General features: G+C 36.5%; 1 protein-coding gene, 1 non-coding gene and 2 pseudogenes across 2 annotated transcripts in view; 2 read left to right on the top strand and 2 right to left on the bottom strand.

Moving 5' to 3' along the window:
• TERB1 (telomere repeat binding bouquet formation protein 1) overlaps positions 1-20889 on the top strand; it is a 59148-nt gene that overhangs the window by 16801 nt on the left and 21458 nt on the right. Inside the window, exons 5-12 of the mRNA XM_029924955.1 lie at positions 408-539; positions 1473-1533; positions 1625-1740; positions 1840-1962; positions 9941-10093; positions 11661-11792; positions 13042-13167; positions 14264-14421. Of these exons, the coding sequence (XP_029780815.1) occupies positions 408-539; positions 1473-1533; positions 1625-1740; positions 1840-1962; positions 9941-10093; positions 11661-11792; positions 13042-13167; positions 14264-14421 (1001 nt within the window). The remainder of the gene's footprint in view (positions 1-407; positions 540-1472; positions 1534-1624; positions 1741-1839; positions 1963-9940; positions 10094-11660; positions 11793-13041; positions 13168-14263; positions 14422-20889) is intronic.
• On the bottom strand, positions 3447-3568 carry LOC115281347 (annotated as a pseudogene).
• On the top strand, positions 3954-4060 carry LOC115281358. Its single transcript, XR_003904260.1, has one exon. It is a non-coding gene; the product is annotated as a U6 spliceosomal RNA (small nuclear RNA).
• LOC115280881 lies at positions 18486-20510 on the bottom strand (annotated as a pseudogene).

The raw sequence follows: 20889 nt of genomic DNA on the forward strand, positions 1-20889 counted from the left end.
TTAGCTGACTGAGCCACCCAGGCATCCCAATGTCTCTCTCTTTTCTAAACCAGGTTTCTGAATTTTCTAAAATTTTTCTCTTGCTATGTTTTGTTACTTACTCATCTTCTTAAATTTTTTTTATGTTTTAATTTTTTGTTCAGTTAGGTTTTTATTAGAAATTCTAGGGGATTGTGCACATTTTGTAGAGCCTCAATCGAGTACTTCTGATTAAGATATTGCTTTTTTGGTCTGCTAATTTAGTAAGTACATATCAATTTGTCAGAAATTTTGTTGCATGACTCATAAATGTCAATGAAATGCGATCTGGTGAAGAACCATCTGTTTGGCAACTTTATATTTTGTTCAGCATATTTAAAACTTGTGCTAATGCATAGACATTGAAATGACATTTTTTTATTTTTCAGTTTACTGTCAGCAGACTTTGTGCACTTCAGAATTGTTTGAAGACTTAACTTCTTTCTTATCTAATAATGATTCAAACATAAATTTGAAAAGAATGTCTGTCTATGTTATATTGGTGCTAGTTTCAAATAATAGTAAGTACATTCTTTTATGTTGTAGAAACATTTAAAAAATAATAAATTGAAATAGTCATCATTCCTTTTATTCCAGTCTTTTTTTTTTAAATTTCTTAATGTTTTATTTATTTTTGAGAGAAAGCAAAGAGACAGCCGAAGTCGGACACTTAAATGACTCAGCCACCCAGGCGCCCCCAAAAAGACACTGATATAAAGACTAGAATAGGGGTGCCCGTGTGGCTGAGTCGGTTGAGCATCCGGCTTCGGCTCAGGTCATGATCTCGCAGTTCGTGGGTTCAGGCCCTGCATCGGGCTCTGTGCTGACAGCTAGTTCAGAGCCTGGAGCCTGTCTTCAGTTTCTGTGTCTCCCTCTCTCTCTCTCTGATCCTCCCCTGCTCGTGCAGTCTCTCTCTCTCTCTCAAAAATAAATTAAAAAATATATATATTAGTGTCTTTTTAAAAATCTTATTAATTTATGAGAACTACCAGCTTTAAAGAAAATAGAATAGCATATGTTTAACTGTTTGATATTTATTAATTTTAAGAAATAGTAAAGTGCTTTGGGTTATTTAAATAAATGGAAAAAGAACATCTTTAAAAGCAAGAGAGGTATCTGATGATTAGTTTAGCTGATTTTTGACTGATTTTTGACTTTAGCCATTTAGTTATAGTGTTTACTATATCAGCCAACAATGGCCTAAAATTTCATGTAGCTCTTGGCTAAAATTTTGTTTCACTTTTGGGGGAAATTTGAATGCTGTCATTCTGGAAGCATAGGTAATGTATTTTCCATAATGATTACGATTATTCAGTAATTCTGTGTTATACTTAGTAGCACTTCAAAGTGATTAAAAGCTATTTATTAGAAATTTTACTTGAATGTTTTTCATTTCTGCAAAATTATTTGTAAACAAAAGTCATATTTGTGTGCTGTATGGCGGTTTTTTTAAGGGACTGGACAGACATTTGTGAGAGAAACAGGTTGTATTACAGTTCTGACACAGTTGTTCAGGTAAGCAGATATAAATTTCTTGTTACTATTCATTAATTAAGACTTTAACATATTTGTATTAATTTGCTTCTTTTTTTTTTTAACCAAATAGGACAGTTCTTTCAAAATATGATTTGGATTTGTCAGATAAAAACGTTTTCCAGAGTTATCAGTTATGGTCTTCAGTGTGTAGTACTTTGTGTGTCTGTGTCAACAATCCTCAAAATGGTAATTATCTCAAATATTTAAATACTAAAATAAAATAAAAACAAATGAACTGATACTTTCCAAATATGTTAAAACACAATTGACTTTGTCTTCTTTCAGATGAAAATCAAATGCTTTGCTCTTCACTTTTTCCACATGCTAATGACTGGCTAATAAATTGCATCAAACCTGAGGTAATTCGCCCTGTTTGCTCATTTATTGGGCTTACTCTTGCAAATAACAGTAAGTATTCATTATTGTCTAGTTAAACTTGAAGAAACATTTTTCAAAGCATAACAGAACCTATTGATTTAATTATTTGAATTAATTGAATTAATGGAATAATTTTATTACAGTAAGTTGGGTCATTTTGAAGGCATTTAGACTACTGCAGATAGGAAAATCTTTTTTTTTTTTTTTTAATAGGAAAATCTTGAAAGGAGACATTGTTAGGAAGATGATTGGGAAGATGGAGGTAGCAGCATAGTTTTGAATCTCCTCAGATAGCCTCATAAAACTGGACAACTAGGTAGCAAAACTAAAATCCCATAGAGAGTGTTTTCTGACCAAATAGAATTAAATTAGAAATGAATAAAAAATAAAATGTCTAGACAAGTTTCAAATATCTGAAAATTAACCAACTCAGTGCTAAAACAAAGACCAAAATAAAAAATAACCACAAAATCATGAGTAAGAAAATAAATGATTAAGAAATTAGAAAAGTTTTAACTGAATGATAATGAAAACACAACATTAAAACACTCAGTTGTTGTGGGGACCTGAGTGGCTCAGTTGAAGTGTCGACTCTTGATTTCAGCTTAGGTCCTGATCTTCTGGCTCATGAGTTTGAGCCCTGGTAGTGTGGAGTCTGCTGGGATTCTCTCCCTCTCTGTTTGCCTCTCCCCTGCTCGTGCTCATGCTCACTCTCACGTGCGCTCGCTCTCTCGCTCTCTCAAAAATAAATAAATAAACTTAAAAAAAAATACTGGGCTGCTACAAAAGCAGTGTTTGGGAGGAAAATTTTTTAACACTACAATTTGCATAAGGAAAGAAGAAAGGTCTGAAATCAATTTATCTTTTTTTCTACCTAAGAAAATAGAAAATAAATAAAGTTTAACCCAAAGAGGGAAATAATAAAGAGAAGATCAGAAACCAATGAAATAGAAACACAGTGGGGGAAAATCAGTGAAACTAAAATGTGATTCTTTAAAAAGATCAATAAATGGATCCTTTAGCCAAACTAGTCACAAAATAAAAAGAGAAGGCCCAAATTATTAGTATCAGGAATAAGAAGTGACATCACTCTAGATCTTTACAGATATTAGGATACTAAAGGAATAATAGAAACAACTTTATGCCACTAAATTTGACAACTTATAGGAATTAGACAAATTCTTTGCCAGATACCAACTCACTCAGAAGCAATAGATAACTTAGGGGCACCCGGGTGGCTCAGTCAGTTGAGTGTCTGTCTCTTAATTTTGCTCCAGTCATGATCTTAGGGTCATGATTTGAGCCCTGTGTTGGGCTCTGTCCTGAGCCTGGAGCCTGCTTAAGATTCTCTCTCTCTTTCTCTCTCTCTCTCTCTCTCTCTCTCCCTCTCTCTCTCCCTTTCCTTCTCCCTCTCTCCCTCCCTCCCTCCCTCTCCCTCCCTCCCTCTCTCCCTCTCTGCCTTCTTTCTCTCTCCCTTTCCTTCTCCCCCTCTCTCCTCTTCCCTGCTCATGTGTACATGTTCTCTCTCTAAAATGAAAAAGAATAGATAATTTGAATTTTACTGTATGTATTAAAGAAATTGAACTGATAAGAACAGACACTACACTTGATCTTAGCCAAAAGGCCAAGAAGCTATTGAATTTGTAGTTTAAAACCTAAAACAGGAGTTTCTGGGCCCTGATGTCTTTACTGGTGAATTATACCAAACATTTAAAGAAAAAAATTATACATTAATTGTCAGGAAATGGAAGTATAAGAAATACCTCCCAACACATTTTAAAAGGTCAGAATTATTCCCTCACTAAAGCTTGAAAAAGACATTACAAGAGGGGCACCTGAGTGGCTCAGTCAGTTAAGCATCCAACTCTTGATTTTCGCCCAGGTCAAGATCTCACAGTTCCTGGGATCGAGCTCTGTGTCAGGCCCTGCACTGACAGCAAGGAGCCTACTTGGGTTTCTCTCTCCCTCTCTCTACCCCTTCCTCACTTGTGCTATTTCTCTCTCTTAAAAATAAATAAACAGTGCTCGCTTCAGCAGCATGTATACTAAAATTGGAACGATACAGAGAAGATTAGCATGGCCCCTGCGCAAGGATGACACGCAAATTCGTGAAGTGTTCCATATTTTTTACTGAAAACGAACTGAGGGTTGAAGGGAAAGGGGGAGGGTGGGTAAAAGAGGTGGTGGTGATGGAGGAGGGCACTTGTGGGGAAGAGCACTGGGTGTTGTGTGGAAACCAATTTGAAAATAAACTATTTAAAAAATAAGTAAATAAACATTTTATGGGCAGCCTGCTTCAGATTCTGTCTGTCTCTCTCTCTCTTTCTCTATGCTCCTCCCTTGCTTGCATACTGTCTCTCACTCAAAAACAAACATTTAAAAAATTAAAAAATAAAAATTAAAAATATAAAGACATGATGGGGCAGCTGGGTGGCTCAGTCGTTAAGCCTCCGGCTTCGGCTCAGGTCAGATCTCACGTCCGTGGGTTCGAGCCCCGCGTCAGGCTCTGTGCTGACAGCTAGTTTAGAGCCGGGAGCCTGCTTCAGTTCTGTGTCTCCTTCTCTCTGCCCTTCCCCCTCTCATGCTCTGTCTCTCTCTGTATCAAAAATAAATAAAACATTAAAAAAAAGACATTACAAGGAAACTATATAGGTCAATATGCTTTATGAACATAGATACAAACATCCTTAAGAAAATATTAACAAATGGTTAATGTTTGTTAAATTATAAGTTGTGCCTGGCTGGCTCAGTAGGTAGAGCATGTGACTCTTGATATCAGGTTAATGAGTTCAAACCTCATGATGGGCACAACCTTACTTAAAAACATTTTGTTAGTAAAAAAATTAAAATTAAACTTTGGGGTGCCTGGTTAGCTCAGTTGGTTAAGCGTCCTACTCTTGATTTTGGCTCAGATGGTGATCTCATAGTTTGTGAGTTCAGGCCCTGCATCATGCTCTTTACTGGCAGTGCAGAACCTGCTTGGGATTTCTTTCTCTCCTTCTCTCTTTGTCCCTCCCCCACTCTGTCGTTCTCTCTTAATAAACATTTTTTAAACATTAGAAAAAATACAAAATCAAGTTCAGTAACATATAGAAAGGATAAGATATTATGACCAAGTGGCATTTATCCTAGCAATACAAGATTGGCTTAACATTGGAAAATTTACCATTTTCACAGGTTGTGACAGGAAAGAAACAACTGTATGATCATCTAAAAAGATACAAGAAAAGTTTTTCACATAGTTCAATATGCATTTGTGAAAAAACATTTGGTAAACTAGGAATAGACAAAACTTCTCAGTGTGATAAAAGGCCTCTAAAGAACACTACAGCTAACATATTTAATGGTGAAAGACTTAATCCCCTCCTCCTTTCCCACCCTGCCAAGATTGGAATAAAAACCAGGATAGCCACTCTCATTACTTTAAGATTTTACTGGGTGTTTCAGCCAATGAAATAAGGCAAGAAAGTAAAAAGGCATAAAGATTGAAAGGCAAGAAGAAAATATAATGTTTATTCATAGATGACACAGTTGTCTGAAGAATCTAAAATAAAGTTGCAGAATTGAATAGATAATTTTAGCAATGATGTAGGATACAAGGTCACATACAGAAATCAACAGTATTTCTATATAGTAGCAAGGTGGCTCAGTCAGTTGGTGTCTGACTCTTGATCTCAGCTCAGGTCTTGATCTCAGGGTTGTGAGTCTGAGCCTGAAGTTGGACTCCACCCTGGGCCTAAAGCTTACTTAAACAAACAAACAAAAAACCCACTAAGGGATAAATTTAATGAAATATGTGCAATGTCTATATGCTGGAAACTATGAAATGTTGCTGAGATAAAGAAAACCTAAATTAATGGGAGATATACTACACTCATGGATTGTAAGACTCAGTATTAGTAGAAGGTCACTTCTGAAATTCAGTTTTTTGATTCAAGGCATTTCCCATCAAAATACCAGTAGGCATTGCTGTAGAAATTGACAAGCTGATTCTAAAATTTACATGGAAATGCAAAGGGGTCAGGATAGTCAAAACTTTTTGAAAAAGGTCAAAATTATGGGATTTATATGACTTGATTCCAGTACTTCTACAGTAATCAAGAAAATGTGGCATTGGTGTAAGTGTAGACACATTAGGTCAGTGCAGCAAAATAGCCTATACTGGCATAAAAACAGACACTCAGATCAGTTGAACAGAATAGAGAACCCAGAAATGGACTGACAAACGTATGGCCAACTAATCTTTGACAGAGCAGAAAGAATATCCAATGAAATAAAGACAGTCTCTTCAGCAAATGGTGCTGGGAAAACTGGACGGCAACATGCAGAAATATGAACCTGGACCACTTTCTTACACCAGATGCAAAAATAAACTCAAAATGGATGAAAAACCTAAACATAAGACTGGAAGCCATCAAAATCCTAGAGAAGAAAGCAGGCAAAAACCTCTTTGACCTCAGCTGCATCAACTTCTTACTCAACACATCTCTAGAGGCAAGGAAAACAATAGCAAAAGTGAACTATTGGGACCTCATCAAAATAAAAAGTTTCTGCACAACGAAGGAAACAGCAAAACTAAAAGGCAGCTAACAGAATGGAAGAAGGTATTTATAAATGACATATCAGATAAAGGGTTAGTATCCAAAATCCATAGAGAACTTATCAAATTCACTAGTCAAAAAATAAATAATCCAGTGAAGAAATGGGCAAAAGACATGAACAGACATTACTTCAAAAAAGATATCCATATGGCCAACCAACACATGAAAAAATGCACATCACTGGTCATCAGGGAAATATAAATTAAAACCATACTAAGATACCACCTCACACCTGTCAGAATGGCTAACATTAACAACTCAGGCAATAACAGATGTTGGTAAGGATGCGGAGAAAGAGGATCTCTTTTGCACTGCTGGTGGGAATGCAAACTGGTGCAGCCACTCTGGAAAATAGTACAGGGGTTCCTCAAAAAATTAAAAATAGAATTACCCTACAACCCAGAAATTACACTACTAGGTATTTATCCAAGGGATACAGGTGTACTGTTTGAAAGAGACACATGCACCCCAATGTTTACAGCAGCACTATCAACAATAGCCAAAGTATGGAAAGAACTCAAATGTCAATCAATGGATGAATGGATAAAGATGTGGTATATGTATACAATGGAGTATTACTGGGCAATCAAACAGATTGAAATCTTGCCATTTGCTACTACATGGATGGAACTAGAGGGTATTATGCTAAGTGAAATTAGAGAAAGACAAATATGACTTCACTCATATGAGGACTTTAAGATACAAAACAGATGAACATAAAGGAAGAGTAGCAAAAATAATATAAAAACAGGGAGGAGAGAAACATAAGAGACTTAAATATAGAGAACAGAGGATTGCTAGAGGGATTATGGGAGGTGGGGATAGGCTAAAAGGGTCACGGGCATTAAAGAATCTACTTCTGAAATCATTGTACTATGTGCTAATTAACTTGGATATAAATTATAAAAAATATAGGAAAAAAGAATCAAGCCCCCCCCAAAAAATCAGAGAGCCCAGATACAGACCCACACATAGCTAGTCACTGATTTTCTTCAAAGATGCCATAATAATTCCATGTGGTAAAAGATCATCTTTTCAACAACTGGTTCTGAAAGAGTGGATATTCATACACAGAATATGAATCCCAACCTTAATTTTACACTGTATACAAAAATGAACCAGAAATGATCCATAGACCTAAATGTAAGAATTAAAACTTCTGGACAAAAACATAGAAACAAGTCTTCATAACTTCAGGGAAGGAAAAGATTTTTTAGAACACCAAAGGTATGAGCCACTAAGGAAAAAACGATAAATTGGACTTCACTGAAATTAAAAGCTTTAACTCTTCAAAAGATTATGTTAAAATGAAAAGGCAAGCCATCGATTGGGAGAAAATATCTGTGAAATGTACATCTGATAAAGAACTTAATACCCAAAATATATAGAGAACTTTTAGAAATCTGTAAGACAAAAAAACAACCTAATGATTAAAAAAAGAGGCAAGATTTGGTCAGATACATCACCAAAGAGAAATGAGTATTAAACTATAAGCAATGAAAAAAATATTTTTTTAAGTTTACTTATTTTTGAGAGAGCGCGAGAGACAGTGCAAGCAGGAAAGGAACAGAGAGGGGGAGACACAGAATCTGAAGCAAGGCTCCAGGCTCTGAGCTGTCAGCACAGAGCCCAATGTGGGACTCAAACTCATGAACCACGAGTTCATGACCTAAACTGAAGTCGGAGGCTTAACCGACTGAGCCACCCAGGCACCCTGATGAAAAAATTTTTGAAAAGATGCTCAAAATCATAAATTATTAGAGAAATCTAAACTAAAACCCAAAGGATACCACTGCCACCGCTAAAAGGGGAAAGGCTAGTGATATTAAATGTTGATGAGGTTGTGGAGCAACTAGAACTTTCTCATACATTGTTGGTATGTATATATATTCACATATTTAAAGCAAATAGTCATGTTTCACATGCAAAGGAACTTAGCTCTATAATTCCAAAAATTGGATTTTCTTTCCATTATGCTTTGACATTTCCTATTTATCAGCTTGGATGAGAAATAATTTTAGAACCTCGTTACTTTCAGCAAAGTGGTATGAAATATAGATTAGATGAAATTTGAAATACTCACCATACAGGTGTGGTCTAGGATGTTTTTATGCTTATCAACCTGAATTTTTATTACATAAGCTATACTGGAAACTGGTAACACAGTGCCATTTTCATTTAAGCATTTAAAAATACTTCCTTGGGGCACTTAAGTGACTCAGTTGGTTAAGCATCTGACTCTTGGTTTCAGCTCAGGTCATGATCTCATGGTTTGTGGTTTCGAGCCCCATGTCAGGTCTGTGCTGCAGATGCAGAGCCTCCTTGGGAATTGTCTCTCCCCCTCTCTCTGCCCCTTCTTTGTTCATGTTCTTTCTTTCCCCACCCCCTGCAAAACAAATAAATATAAAAACACTTTTTTCAAGAGTTTTTTTAATGAAAATACTTTGCAGTAAAGAAACCTGTTTTGGAGTCTCCATAATACTTAAAATGTTTAAAATTAAAAATATTTAATGTGTTAAAATGTTTGCTTATCTTTCAATAATAATTCCTAACAGTTCCTTTCCCAGATGTAGAAAATTCTGCACATAATTTTTTTTAGATTAAGATCTTTGTAGTTTATTGAACAATACGAAAAGTAATTTTTTTGTTTAAATCATCTTGGCTCACTTTGTGGTACTAGGGTATACTTGGAAGGTTTGTGGCAGAATTAGAATCATTAACCCATGTATCCATTTGTTATAAGCCCACTGCTGGGATAGAGTCCATTGAATACATAGACCCATGGGATACTTTCCCATCAGAATTGCTTTCAACAGGGGAACAAGACACTTTGACTTTTAAAAAATGTATTTTTCACTGAGTCTTTCTTGGAATAGTTGTTAAGATTTTCAATAATATGTTATACTTTCATGTTCTAAGACCTAAAAGAATTAGGTTTAAGTAAACTGGATAAAATATATGTTCTATTGGAATAGTTAAATTACTTTGCCCTTTGTAGACTCAAGCAATCTAAAGAAGGAATTATATTGGAATTCAGACAATAGGCAGCTTGCTAATTGCAATGTCAGGCTAAATGAATTAATCTGTTCCTCAAAGCTCTGTTGAAGGACTTGAGTTTACTAATGACATTCTTGCAGAATATACTAGTTCTTGCTAAATAAAACAAAAAAGATATCGAACACATGAAAAACACTGTACTGTGTGTGTAGTTGTTCCATGTAAAAGTCCATTTCTTACATAAATGACCTATTTTATGATTAAAGGGAAGGATTAGATTTTTCATTCCTTAATTTGGGGATTTTTAGTATTTGAAAGAGTTTAGTTAATGTCATATGTAGTGCAAAAGAATTGAATGGCACCATATACTTGTTTGAGGTATTAATAGTCTTGCTACTTTATTCCTTAAGCATATGTTCAGAAATACTTTATATCTGTGGGTGGACTGGATGTACTGTGTCAAGTTCTTGTGCAACTGGAATCTGATTCACACAAGACTCTTTCCAGTGCTAAGCTTGCAGCGGTGGTGACAAAGACAGTGGATACGTGTATTGCTGATAATCGTGAGTGAACATGCTTAGTAATTTTTCTACAATTGCATTTAGTTTGAATTCAGCATGGTAAGTGTTGAAATGATAGATAGGGGGCGCCTGGGTGGCTCAGTCGGTTAAGTGTCCAGCTGCAGCTCAGGTCATGATCTCACGGTTTGTAGGTTTGAGCCCCGCGTTGGGCTCTGTGCTGTCAGCTCAGAGCCTGCAACCTGCTTTGGATTCTGTGTCTCCCTCTCTCTGGCCCTCCTCTGCTCACACTGTCTCTCTCTGTCTCTCAAAAATAAATAAATGTTAAAAAAAAATTAAAAAAAAGAGAAAGAAATGATAGATGGAACACAAACATGGATTGGACTTCCAGTTTCTCACAAGTAGGAGGAAATCTTAGAACTTTTCTAGTCCAATTCATTGTTTTCCCATGGAGGTTAGGGCTTTCCTAAGAGTTCAAAACTAGGTCTTCTGACTTTATCTAATGATAGAATCAAGATAAGATTGTGTTATTTCTAACGTTTGTTTCACCGAAAAGGCAATATTAAGTTAAAGGCTTTAGGTGAGAAATAGACATTTTGGAAACATAAGGAATGGAAAACCCAATTTATAGATTTTTTAAAAATTATATAAAGAATTAAGCTATGCCTCTTTCTAATAAGTATGAGGTCTGACTTACCTGACCATAACTGGTGCATGGCAAATCCAGATTTGAACCCATGGCTGCTTCTCACATGTACAGATACTGAGGAATGATAGTCTATAAATCTCTGTAATAAGCAACACTTTTAAAATTCACAAATAACTGAAAAATAAGTAGGTGGTTTTTTTCAAAGGCAGTTATTAAGGGCCTGCTATGTGCTGGGCTCTTTGTGAGCTCTAGAGATATAAAAATGATTAAGATATAGTCCCTTGAAGAACTCACAACTTTACTGTTAATATCAATATTGTGAGACACTGGGTGAACTGTTAGAAATGCTGTTGGTGGGCACTTGAGGGGAAGAGCACTGGGTGTTGTATGGAAAACAATTTGACAATAAAATATTATGGAAAAAAAAATGCTGTTAGGAGAAATACAACTTAAAATGGCAGCTTCTGGAATTTTGTCATATCTTATCGTGACAGCTTCATGTATGCTTCACTGTGTCATTAACATTAGTAGAACCATGGGCATTTAATTATGTATTTCAGTTATGGGCAAGAATTAGTTACATAGGAAGGTCTGTAGTCCATCTAGATAGGAAAGAGGTATATAAGGTGAGAGTAAGCATATTCACCTTTTAGGGAGGCAGTATTATTACTTCATACTTACAGCATTCTGCAGGGTAATTAAGAAGAAACCATTCTGTGTAAAATAGGCTTTAGTAAAACTGTCTTTCGTTTGGGATGTGGGATTAATGAGGACTATGTAAGCCACCATCTTATTACAATGCATTTATTTATATTCATATACACATACATATTAGATGTTATATGTGATATGAATATTATATGTTATGTAGATATGATATCATTCTCCCAGGATAAGTCTGACATATTTACATAATTATGAGTCTTAAGTTTATACTTTTTTTTCTCTCCTTAATACTAATAGCTACTTTTGGAGTAATACTATCCAAGTATCAGATTGTTTCAAAACTTCTGACATTACTGCTTCATGAAAGTCTGGATTCAGGAGAAAAATTTAGCATCATACTTACTCTTGGTCATTGCACAGAGGATTGTGGTAAGTTTTGCATTTATGTAATGTGCCTATTGAAACAATGGAGCAGAAATCCACTTTTGTTACTTTTCCTCATTTTCATATGAAGGGCTTGAAAGTACTGCTTTTTGGGGCACCTGGGTGGCTAAGTTGATTGAGCGTCCAGCTTTGGCTCAGGTCATGATCTCACGGTTTGTGGGTTCAAGCCCCGCATCAGGCTCTGTGCTGACAGCTCAGAGCCTGGAGCCTGTCTTCAGATTCTGTGTCTCCTTCTCTCTCTGACCCTCCCCTGCTCATGCTGTCTCTCTCTCTCTCAAAAATAAATAAAAACATTTAAAATTTTTAAATAAAAAAAAAGAAAGTACTGCCTTTCTCCAAGTTACTTAGTCCCCAGACCAGTCATTTTGCTCTTCATCCTCCTTCATCCATACTCTTTCTTATCCCTTTTTGCCCAGTTCCAGTTTAGGCCCTCAGCCCCTCAACATCTTTCACCAATGTTATTGGAATAGATTTCTCCTTGTGTTCCCTCTCTTCTATCTCCATTTTTCAATCCAATCTTCACACTGCTGCACAGATCCGATCCTGTTCTTCCTTACTGAAAACCTTTGAAAGTCCTGTCTTTCTTTTTCTACTTAGCATTCTCTTTTTTCTTTTCCCCTTCCATTTTCCTCCTTCTTTCCAATCTCCTCCTGCTCTCTCTCTGTCCACTTTTCTCCTTTCCAACGCTCTTCACGTTCCTCCTTCCCTCTCCTTCCAATCTCTTCTCTCTTCTTGGCTCCCTGCCCAACTTTTCCACTCTCCTTGCTTTGCTGTCTCTTGCTTCTTCTGTTTTCTCTTACCTTCACTTTCCATTACCTCCATTAGGTTATTTCTTTGTTCTTTCTCTTAACCTTTGTATAATTTAGGACTTACTGTACCTTTAAATTTTTTTATTTTCATTTTATTTGACAACTATATGTAATTTTTTTTCAACTGTACCTTTTTTTAAAACCAAGTGAGGGCTGGAATTTTTTTTTGTTTTTGTTTTTTTGTTTTTTTTACTCTTCTGAGGTATGGTGCTACTCTGTAGCTGTATTTTAGCCATCATCACTTATGAGACAGGTATTTTATGTCAGTAGAATATTCCCAAGTTGGAAATACTTTTAAACAATTTGTTTTTCTATATATTAAAATTTAAACTTTGTTCATAATTAACACAAAGAATTATGACCATTTGCAGATAGTTTATGACAAAATACCTATCTTCTACTTTCATTTTTGATAAATTTTCCAGAGGAAAATCAGTATGATCTTTTTACAAACAATGGACTTCCACTCATGATACAAGCTTTAACTGAATCAGAAAATGAGGAACTAAAGAAAGCTGCCACTTTTGTGCTTTACAATTGCAAAAAAATTAGTAAGTATACTTTCACTTTAAAAAAATTCTAAAGTTTATGAAAGGGAATTTATATCTGTTGAATGAACCAAACCCCTTAAGCTCCCAGGTTCTTCTTATATTTAAAAGCAGAATATATAATTTGGACATGACTGGAGTGTTTCATCATATAAAAAAACAATCTGGAGGAGAGCAACAATATAGATAATTCCCTTATTTTATGCAATGTGGAGAAAATCAGTTGTAGGACTTAAATTTGAGGCCTATAGGTGACTTACGGTTAAATTACAAAGTATATTTCATATATTTTATAAACTTAGGGCCTGTTATTTGCCAGGCACTCTGCTAGGTTTTAGGGATACAATGATTAAGAAACAACAGTCTGCACTCATAGAGTTTAGTTTAACTAGAAAAACAGGTAGCCATTGAACAATCTCAAAAATGAATGAATTGTTGTATATTAACCTAAGGGCTAGGAATGGATGGAGCAACCGATCTTAGCATAGAACAAATGATGGTGATCTAGACTTGGAGCAGAAAAGGCTTTGGAGGAAGTGATTCTTGAGCTGAGATCTGAATGTATAGCATTAATTAGGTGAAAAGAAGGGAGTTTGTTATGGCCAATGTCTCAGGCATGAGCAATAGTAAAGCATAAAGACCCTGTGATAGGAGGGAGCATGCATTGAAGAATTGATGGCCATTCAGTTGGTCTTCATGGAAGAAAAATTGCTGTTACAATATGTAAAAAGAAAACTTAAAAGATTATAGGAAGGAACCACTCTATGAAAGCTGTTGAAATAAAAACCTTACAACCAGTATCCATATGCCTGAGGGTGTTTATGTATCTGGCATATTATATTTTCATGATACTCTTTTTCCTATAACTCTGAAGATTAAAGTCTAATTTATGACTGGGACTTGGGACTCTGCCAAGCACTTGCTTTCCATTTATTTTGTGTACCTCTTAGATAGTTAATTTAGTCTAGATGGGCAAAATTTAGAGAAGGGGGGGTGGGGCATTAGGTTGTCTGTATTTAAAGTGTTAACATTACATTTCAAGTGTCAAAAAACATTTCCAGTAATGGATAAATTCACTATTTTTTCCCATATTATGAAGCTGAGAAATTATGTCTAAGTCTAGGAGAATACTCTTTTGATGAGAATGAAAAACAATTAGAAGACATAAATATGAAAGAGAAGAATCTTCAAGAGTACTGGAAGAAAGCACAGGAAATTCTACACAGAATAGAACAACTTGAAAGAGAAGGAAATGAGGTTGGCTTTTTTGTTTCAAAGAATCTAGAACTTTTTTTAAGTTTTCTTTTTTTTTTTTGCAGTAGAGTTTGGAGGGTAAAAGGGTTTTCCTGCTATTTTTAAATTTTTATTGTTTTTAAATATAAAATTAAATAGTGATACTTGAGTAACCATCTTTGAGCATAGAAAGAAAAGATTTTTAAGAAGTGGAAATGATGAGGGGCACCTGGGTGGCTCAGTCGGTTAAGCATCTGACTTTGGCTAAGCTCATGACTTCTTGGTTAGTGAGTTTGAGCCCTGTGTCAGGCTCTGTGCTGACACCTCAGAGCCTGCAGCATGCTTTGAATTCTGTTTCCCTCTCTCCTTGACCCTCCCCAGCTCACACTCTCCCTCAAAAAAATTTTTTTTTAATTAAAAAAAAACTGGAAATTAGACTGAAAAAAATAAGAGACATGGAAGATAAAGCCAAGACATGGAAGATAGAGCTCTAACATTTGTATAATAAGGGTTCAAGAAATAGAAAGGATGGAGAAGTAATAATCTCTCATATGTGTATATGTGTAGTTTTTCTATGTATGTGGAATTTGTGTCTTTGTGCATGTACTTTTTAAAAATGTTTATTTATTTTTGATGGGGTGCCTAAGTGGTTCAGTTGGTTGGGTACCTGTGTTTGTCTCAGGTCATGATCTTGTGGTTTGTGAGTTCCAGTCCCGCATGGGTGAGCCAAGCCCCACTTTGGGCTCATCCCTCTTTCTCCCTCTCTCTCTGCACCTTGTGGGATTCCCTCTCTCTCTCTCTCTCTCTCTCTCTCTCTTTCTCTCTCTGCCCCTTGCTCTCTGATGCTCTGTCTCAAAAAAGTAATTAAAAAAATTTTTTAAGTGTTTATTTATTTTGGGGAGAGAGAGCGAGAGAGCGAGAGAGTGAGCACGAGCATGAGCAGGGGAGGTGCAGAGAGAAGGGGGGACAAAAGATCCAAAGCAGACTCTAATGACAACAGAGGGCTCCATGCAGGGCTCAAACTCAGCCTGAGCTGAATTTGGATGCTAAACCGACTGAGCCACCCAGGTGCTCCTTTGTGTATACATTTAAAAAAATAAAAGCATATGGAGCGTCTGGGTGGCTCAGTTGGTTAAGCGTCTGACTTCGGGTCAGGTCATGATCTCATGGTTAGTGGGTTTGAGCCTCATGTTGGGCTCTGTGCTGACAGTTTAAAGCCTGGACTTGCTTTGGATTATGTGTTTCATTCTCTCTCTGCCTCTCCTCCACTTGTGCTCTGCCTCTCTGTCTCTCAAAAAGAACTAAATGTAAAATAAATAAATAAAATAAAAACAAAAGCATAGTATTCAACTTAGTATAGTAATTTCATTCTTTTAAATGACTGAGTAGTCTTCAATATTAAACATTATTATAAGTTTATTTAACTTATACTTTATTGAGGGACATTTGGATTACATTCACTCTCTCACCAGTGTCGACAACTCTAGAGTAAACGTATTGCTACATATATAAATTTTGTTGTTGTTGTTGTTGTTAAGTTTATTTTTATTGGGGTACCTGGGTGGCTCAATTGGTTGAGTGTCCAACTTTGGCTCAGATCATGGATTCGAACCCTGGATGGAGCTTAGTTTGGATTCCATTTCTCCCTCTCCTGCTCATTCTGTCTCTCTCTCAAAAATAAATAAACACTAAAAATTTTTTTTTGAGTTTATTTTTATTTATTTTGAGAGCTAGAGAATGAGCAGTGTAGGGGCAGAGAGAGAAGGAGACATAATTCTAAACAAGCTCCACGCTGTCACCACAGAGCCTGATGTAGAGCTCAAACTCATGAACCATGAAATCATGACCTGAGCTGAAATCAAGAGTCAGATGCTTAAGTGACTGAGCCACCCAGGTGGTAAATATATATATTTATAAGAGCTTTACTAAGATGTACATCACATTCCATACAATTGACCTATTAAAGGGAATATTTCATTGGTGTTTAGTACACCCACAGAATTGTGCAGCCATTACCACAATCAATATTAGAACATTTTTATCATCCCAAAAAGAAACTTGATACCTTTTAGCAGTCACCCTCCATATTTCCCCCATCCATTCTTTCCATCTTCCCAGCCTAGGCAACCACCAGACTATTTTCCATGTCTATATATCTGCCTATTCTCTACTTTTTACATAAATTGAATGATATAGCATGTGGTCTTTTGTGACTGGCTTCTTTCATTTAGCATAATGTTTTCAAGGTTTATGTTTGTTTCTATTAGTATTTCATTCCTTTTTTAAAAAAACTTTAGGGGCGCCTGCATGGCTCAGTTGATTAACTGTCTGGCTTCGGGTCAGGTCATGATCTCACAGTTCGTGGGTTCGAGCCCTGTGTCAGGCTCTGTGCTGACAGTTCAGAGCCTGGAGCCTGCTTCCGATTCTGTATCTCCCTCTCTCTCTGACTCTCCCCTGCTCACGCTGCCTCTCTCTGTCGCTCAAAAATAAATTAAAAAACATAAAAAATTTTTATTAAAAAAATAAAATAAAGCTTTATTGAGATATAACTCACATATCATACAATTTGCCTATTTAGAGTGTACAATTCAGTAGTGTTTAGTATATTTACAGATATGTGCAATATAGTCAGTTACAATGTTTTTATCATCTCAGAAAGGAACTCTGTATTTCCTTTAGATACTTCCCTGTATCCTCCATTGCCAGCTATATACAGTACTCATATCTGTCTTTATAGATTTGCCTATTCTGGACATTTCATATGAATGGAATCATATAATATATGATATTTTATGACTGGCTTCTTTCACTTAGCATGTTTTCAGTGCTCATTCATGTTTTAGCATGCATCAATACTTCTTTCCTTTTTTTTTAAGTTTATTTATTTTGAGAGAGAGTGCATCTGTAAGTATGCATGAGCAGGGGAGGAGTAGAGAGAGAGAGAGAGAGAGAGAGAGAATCCCAAGCAGGCTTTGCACTGTCTTGATCTCACCAACCATGAGATCGTGACCTGAGCCAAAATCAAGAGTTGGATGCTCCCCTAACTGAGCCACCCAGGTGCCCTAGTACTTACTCCTTTTAAAGGCCAAATCATTTTCCATTGTATGGATATATCACATTTTGTTTACCTATTCATCACTTGAGAGACATGTTCTTTACTTGTAATCTCTGTCTTTGTGATTAGCTTGGGCTTTTTGTAGACAGCATATAGTTTGGTCTTTTTTATTCTGTGTGACAATTTCTAGCTTTTAATTGATATGATAACTTCATTTATGTTTAATGTAATTATTAATATGTTTGGGTTTAAGTCTACTATATAGCTACTTTTTTCCTATTTATGCCATTTGTTCTTTGTTCCATTTTTTTCTACTCTCCTTTCTTCATTTATATTATTTTAAAATATTCTAGCTCATCTTAGATTTTTGGCTAAACACTCCTGATTTTTTAACTGATTGCTTTAGGATTTATAATAAATGCTTATTATTTTTTTTTAATTGGAAAAATTACTTTATGAAGCCTTAAGAAGCATGGAGTATAATTACATATAGTTCAGCATTAGATAAAATTTAATAGTCTAATTCCAAAACAAAAGTTGTTATAGGTGAGGCCATGAAATTTCCTAATACTTGATTTTAATACATTGCACTAATTTTCTAAAACAACTCAGAGGAACCAATATTTACAGTAGATGGAGTGTTTATGAAAAATCTGGCATCAGGTATGTGTGTGTGTGTGTGTGTGTGTGTGTGTGTGTGTGTGTGTGTATTAACCCAGAATCATATGAACTAAGAAACAAGTTTAGATCTTAACAGCCATACTGGTATGCAAGGTTTAAGACTGGGATTTATAAATGCTTTTAAAAGCATGGGGTTTGGGGGGAAAAAGCAGATATCTTGTTTTCAAAATCTGGAGTTTTTCTCAGGGCTGAAGTCAAAATTGTAACTGCCACAGAAAAAGAAAAAAGGGAAGCTTTTCTCGCTTTAATTGTTCATCTGCATCAGAAAGTCCAGTAGCCCTGGGGTAGGAACCACTGCAATAAGAAGGCAGTGAACAGGTTCTCCCTAAGGAAGATTGTTGCTTAATTATGCCTATTGCCCTATCCATCTTGCAGCACCAAGACGGTTCAGTAGTGGTTCATCATATACCCAGTATTCTCCATCTTCCTGAAATAACCTGGTCTCCCATTGAATTTCCTTTTCCTTCCTTTCCCGGGCTTCTGTTTGTCTTTCTTCAAGTCTATGCTTGGCTTCAGTTGCTGCATCAATGTCTCTGATTTTTAAGTTGAAAGTGACATCCTTCCAAAGGCAGTGGGATTCATACTCAGTCTGATCTTCTAACTTTCTCACTTTCTTCTTAATTATAGGCAACTTCTTAGTATCTATAAAAACTGCATTTCCCCCTGTTGCATATTTTGCATACATTACACCATTCCATTTCCCTTCAACTGAGCAAAACAATTTCATGTCATTTGGAGAAAAAAATTCAGCAGTAATTCTGTGCTTCTTGCCCCCATAGAAAGGTTTAGTATGGAAGACGATATTTGCACTATAGCCAGTTTTGGAACAATTGATACTGCATTCTTTGCCTAGTTCCACAAAAGGGCACTGTGAGGATAGACTTTCCATAACCATTAGGGAATGTGAGAATGTAATGTTCGTCATAATCTAGACATGAGACACAGCCCTGCCCTATGTTGTGCACCCCAACTGACATCCCAAGGAATTTTGATTTGGTCCAGATATGAGCACTGAATTGTATCTTCTTGTTAAAACACTCAGCATAAAAAGCTGAAATGGGTGGATGATGGGAAACCTGCTCAGCCACGAGTGTCACACAGTTTTTAGAAACCCAGGGAACTGGTCCTTCTAAAACTAGCTCTGTGTTCTCTTCAGTATCATTTGGCAATGTCCAATGACACTGAAAAATTTCACCCAAAATGGGTTGTATGGCTTTTTGGCAACTGATCCTTTCCTTCCTGCATGAAAGGCTGAGAGGTACCATTTTACATTTTACATTTTACATTTTACAACCTGAACCATTCGACCTCTGGCATCCTTCTGGTCACTAATGCTCACAAACAGGTCCGGATGTGCAAAAAAGTTTGCATACATTTCTAATAGAGATCTTCTTTCAAGAATAAATGTTGGAAGAACTACCTTAGTAAGGTCCATTCCAAGCCTAACCTGTGACAAGAGATGCATGATAACACTCTTGTGCTCTTCCACGGACCCTGCCTCCCCTTCATCATCTCTTTCATCATGTGAATCAAAGAGGTCAGCATCACTTGTTCCGTCCACTTGTACTATACAGATAGTATCGGGGTGCTTGAGACTATTTCCTGAGCTGCTGTGGGTCAAGACTGAGGCAGATCCAGAGGAATCTATTAAGCACTTTGGGTATGAGCTACTTTGATGAAATTCATCAGCATCATAGAATTCATCTTCGCTGCTAGAATAAGAGAACTCGGGGACAGTATTTGGAGATAAGTTGACATGACTTGGAGAAGTCAAACTGCTACTAGGTGGTGAGTGGCCACTACCTGTACTATTTGGTGTTGGAGTCTGATGATGTCCCAAGGTGGCTAATACAGGTCCAACTGGTAGGGAAGATGGACACTGCTCTGACTTACACAACCGAGCAGGTTCTGGAGGTAAGACAGTCTGAGTAGGCATTGTGTTGATCACAGATTCCAAGGGACTAGGTTGATGTATTGCATCTACAGGATTAATAGTACTTTTAGCAATCTGCAGCAACACAAGGCAGTGTTTAATTGATTCTACCATGCTATTTGTTGTTTCTTTGAGAGTTTCGGTTTTCTTTCTCAGTTCATCATCTTTGCAGTTTTGAAGTTTGTCATCAAAAAGCTTTAATTGTTCTATCAAGATTTATAAGTAAGCATCGGCCTCTGTAAGTTTCTTATCAAAATCTTGGACACTAGGAACAAATCCTGAATCCAAACCCCCAGAGGGCAGCGGAAAGGAGGCAGGGAGAGAGCGACATTCGCGCCTACGGCCCATCGCAGCAGGGACCCCAGGGACTCAGGGGTGGAGGCCGGCCCCTTTCCCAGACCCTCTGGGTCTACTCACTCCGCTAGTGGCCAGCAAGAAAGCCATTCGCCAAGGCGCCCGCCCTCTGTGCCTCCAGGGGAGGGAACCAGGGGCCCTTTCCAAGAATCCCTTTTTTCTCCCCCAGTCCGTATTCCCCACAGTGCAGTGAAGTCAGTCCCCTCAGGTTCCACTGGTCCCCTGGGACACCAATAAATGCTTATTCTTGATCATGGTCTATATTCAACTAATATTATTTGGGTATATATCATAAGACCCTATAATAGCATGCTCACATTTCTATTCTTTGTGCTGTTGTTATTATATATTATTTTACTATTACCTTTGTTATAAACTGTCCAGTAATGTTAAAACAGTCTTTTTTTTCTGAAATGTTTTATATAAGATACTGTTTACATATTATGATAATCACACATTTAGAATATAC

This window comes from Suricata suricatta, chromosome 16 (assembly GCF_006229205.1).
Source record: "Suricata suricatta isolate VVHF042 chromosome 16, meerkat_22Aug2017_6uvM2_HiC, whole genome shotgun sequence".
Taxonomy (NCBI): domain Eukaryota; kingdom Metazoa; phylum Chordata; class Mammalia; order Carnivora; family Herpestidae; genus Suricata; species Suricata suricatta.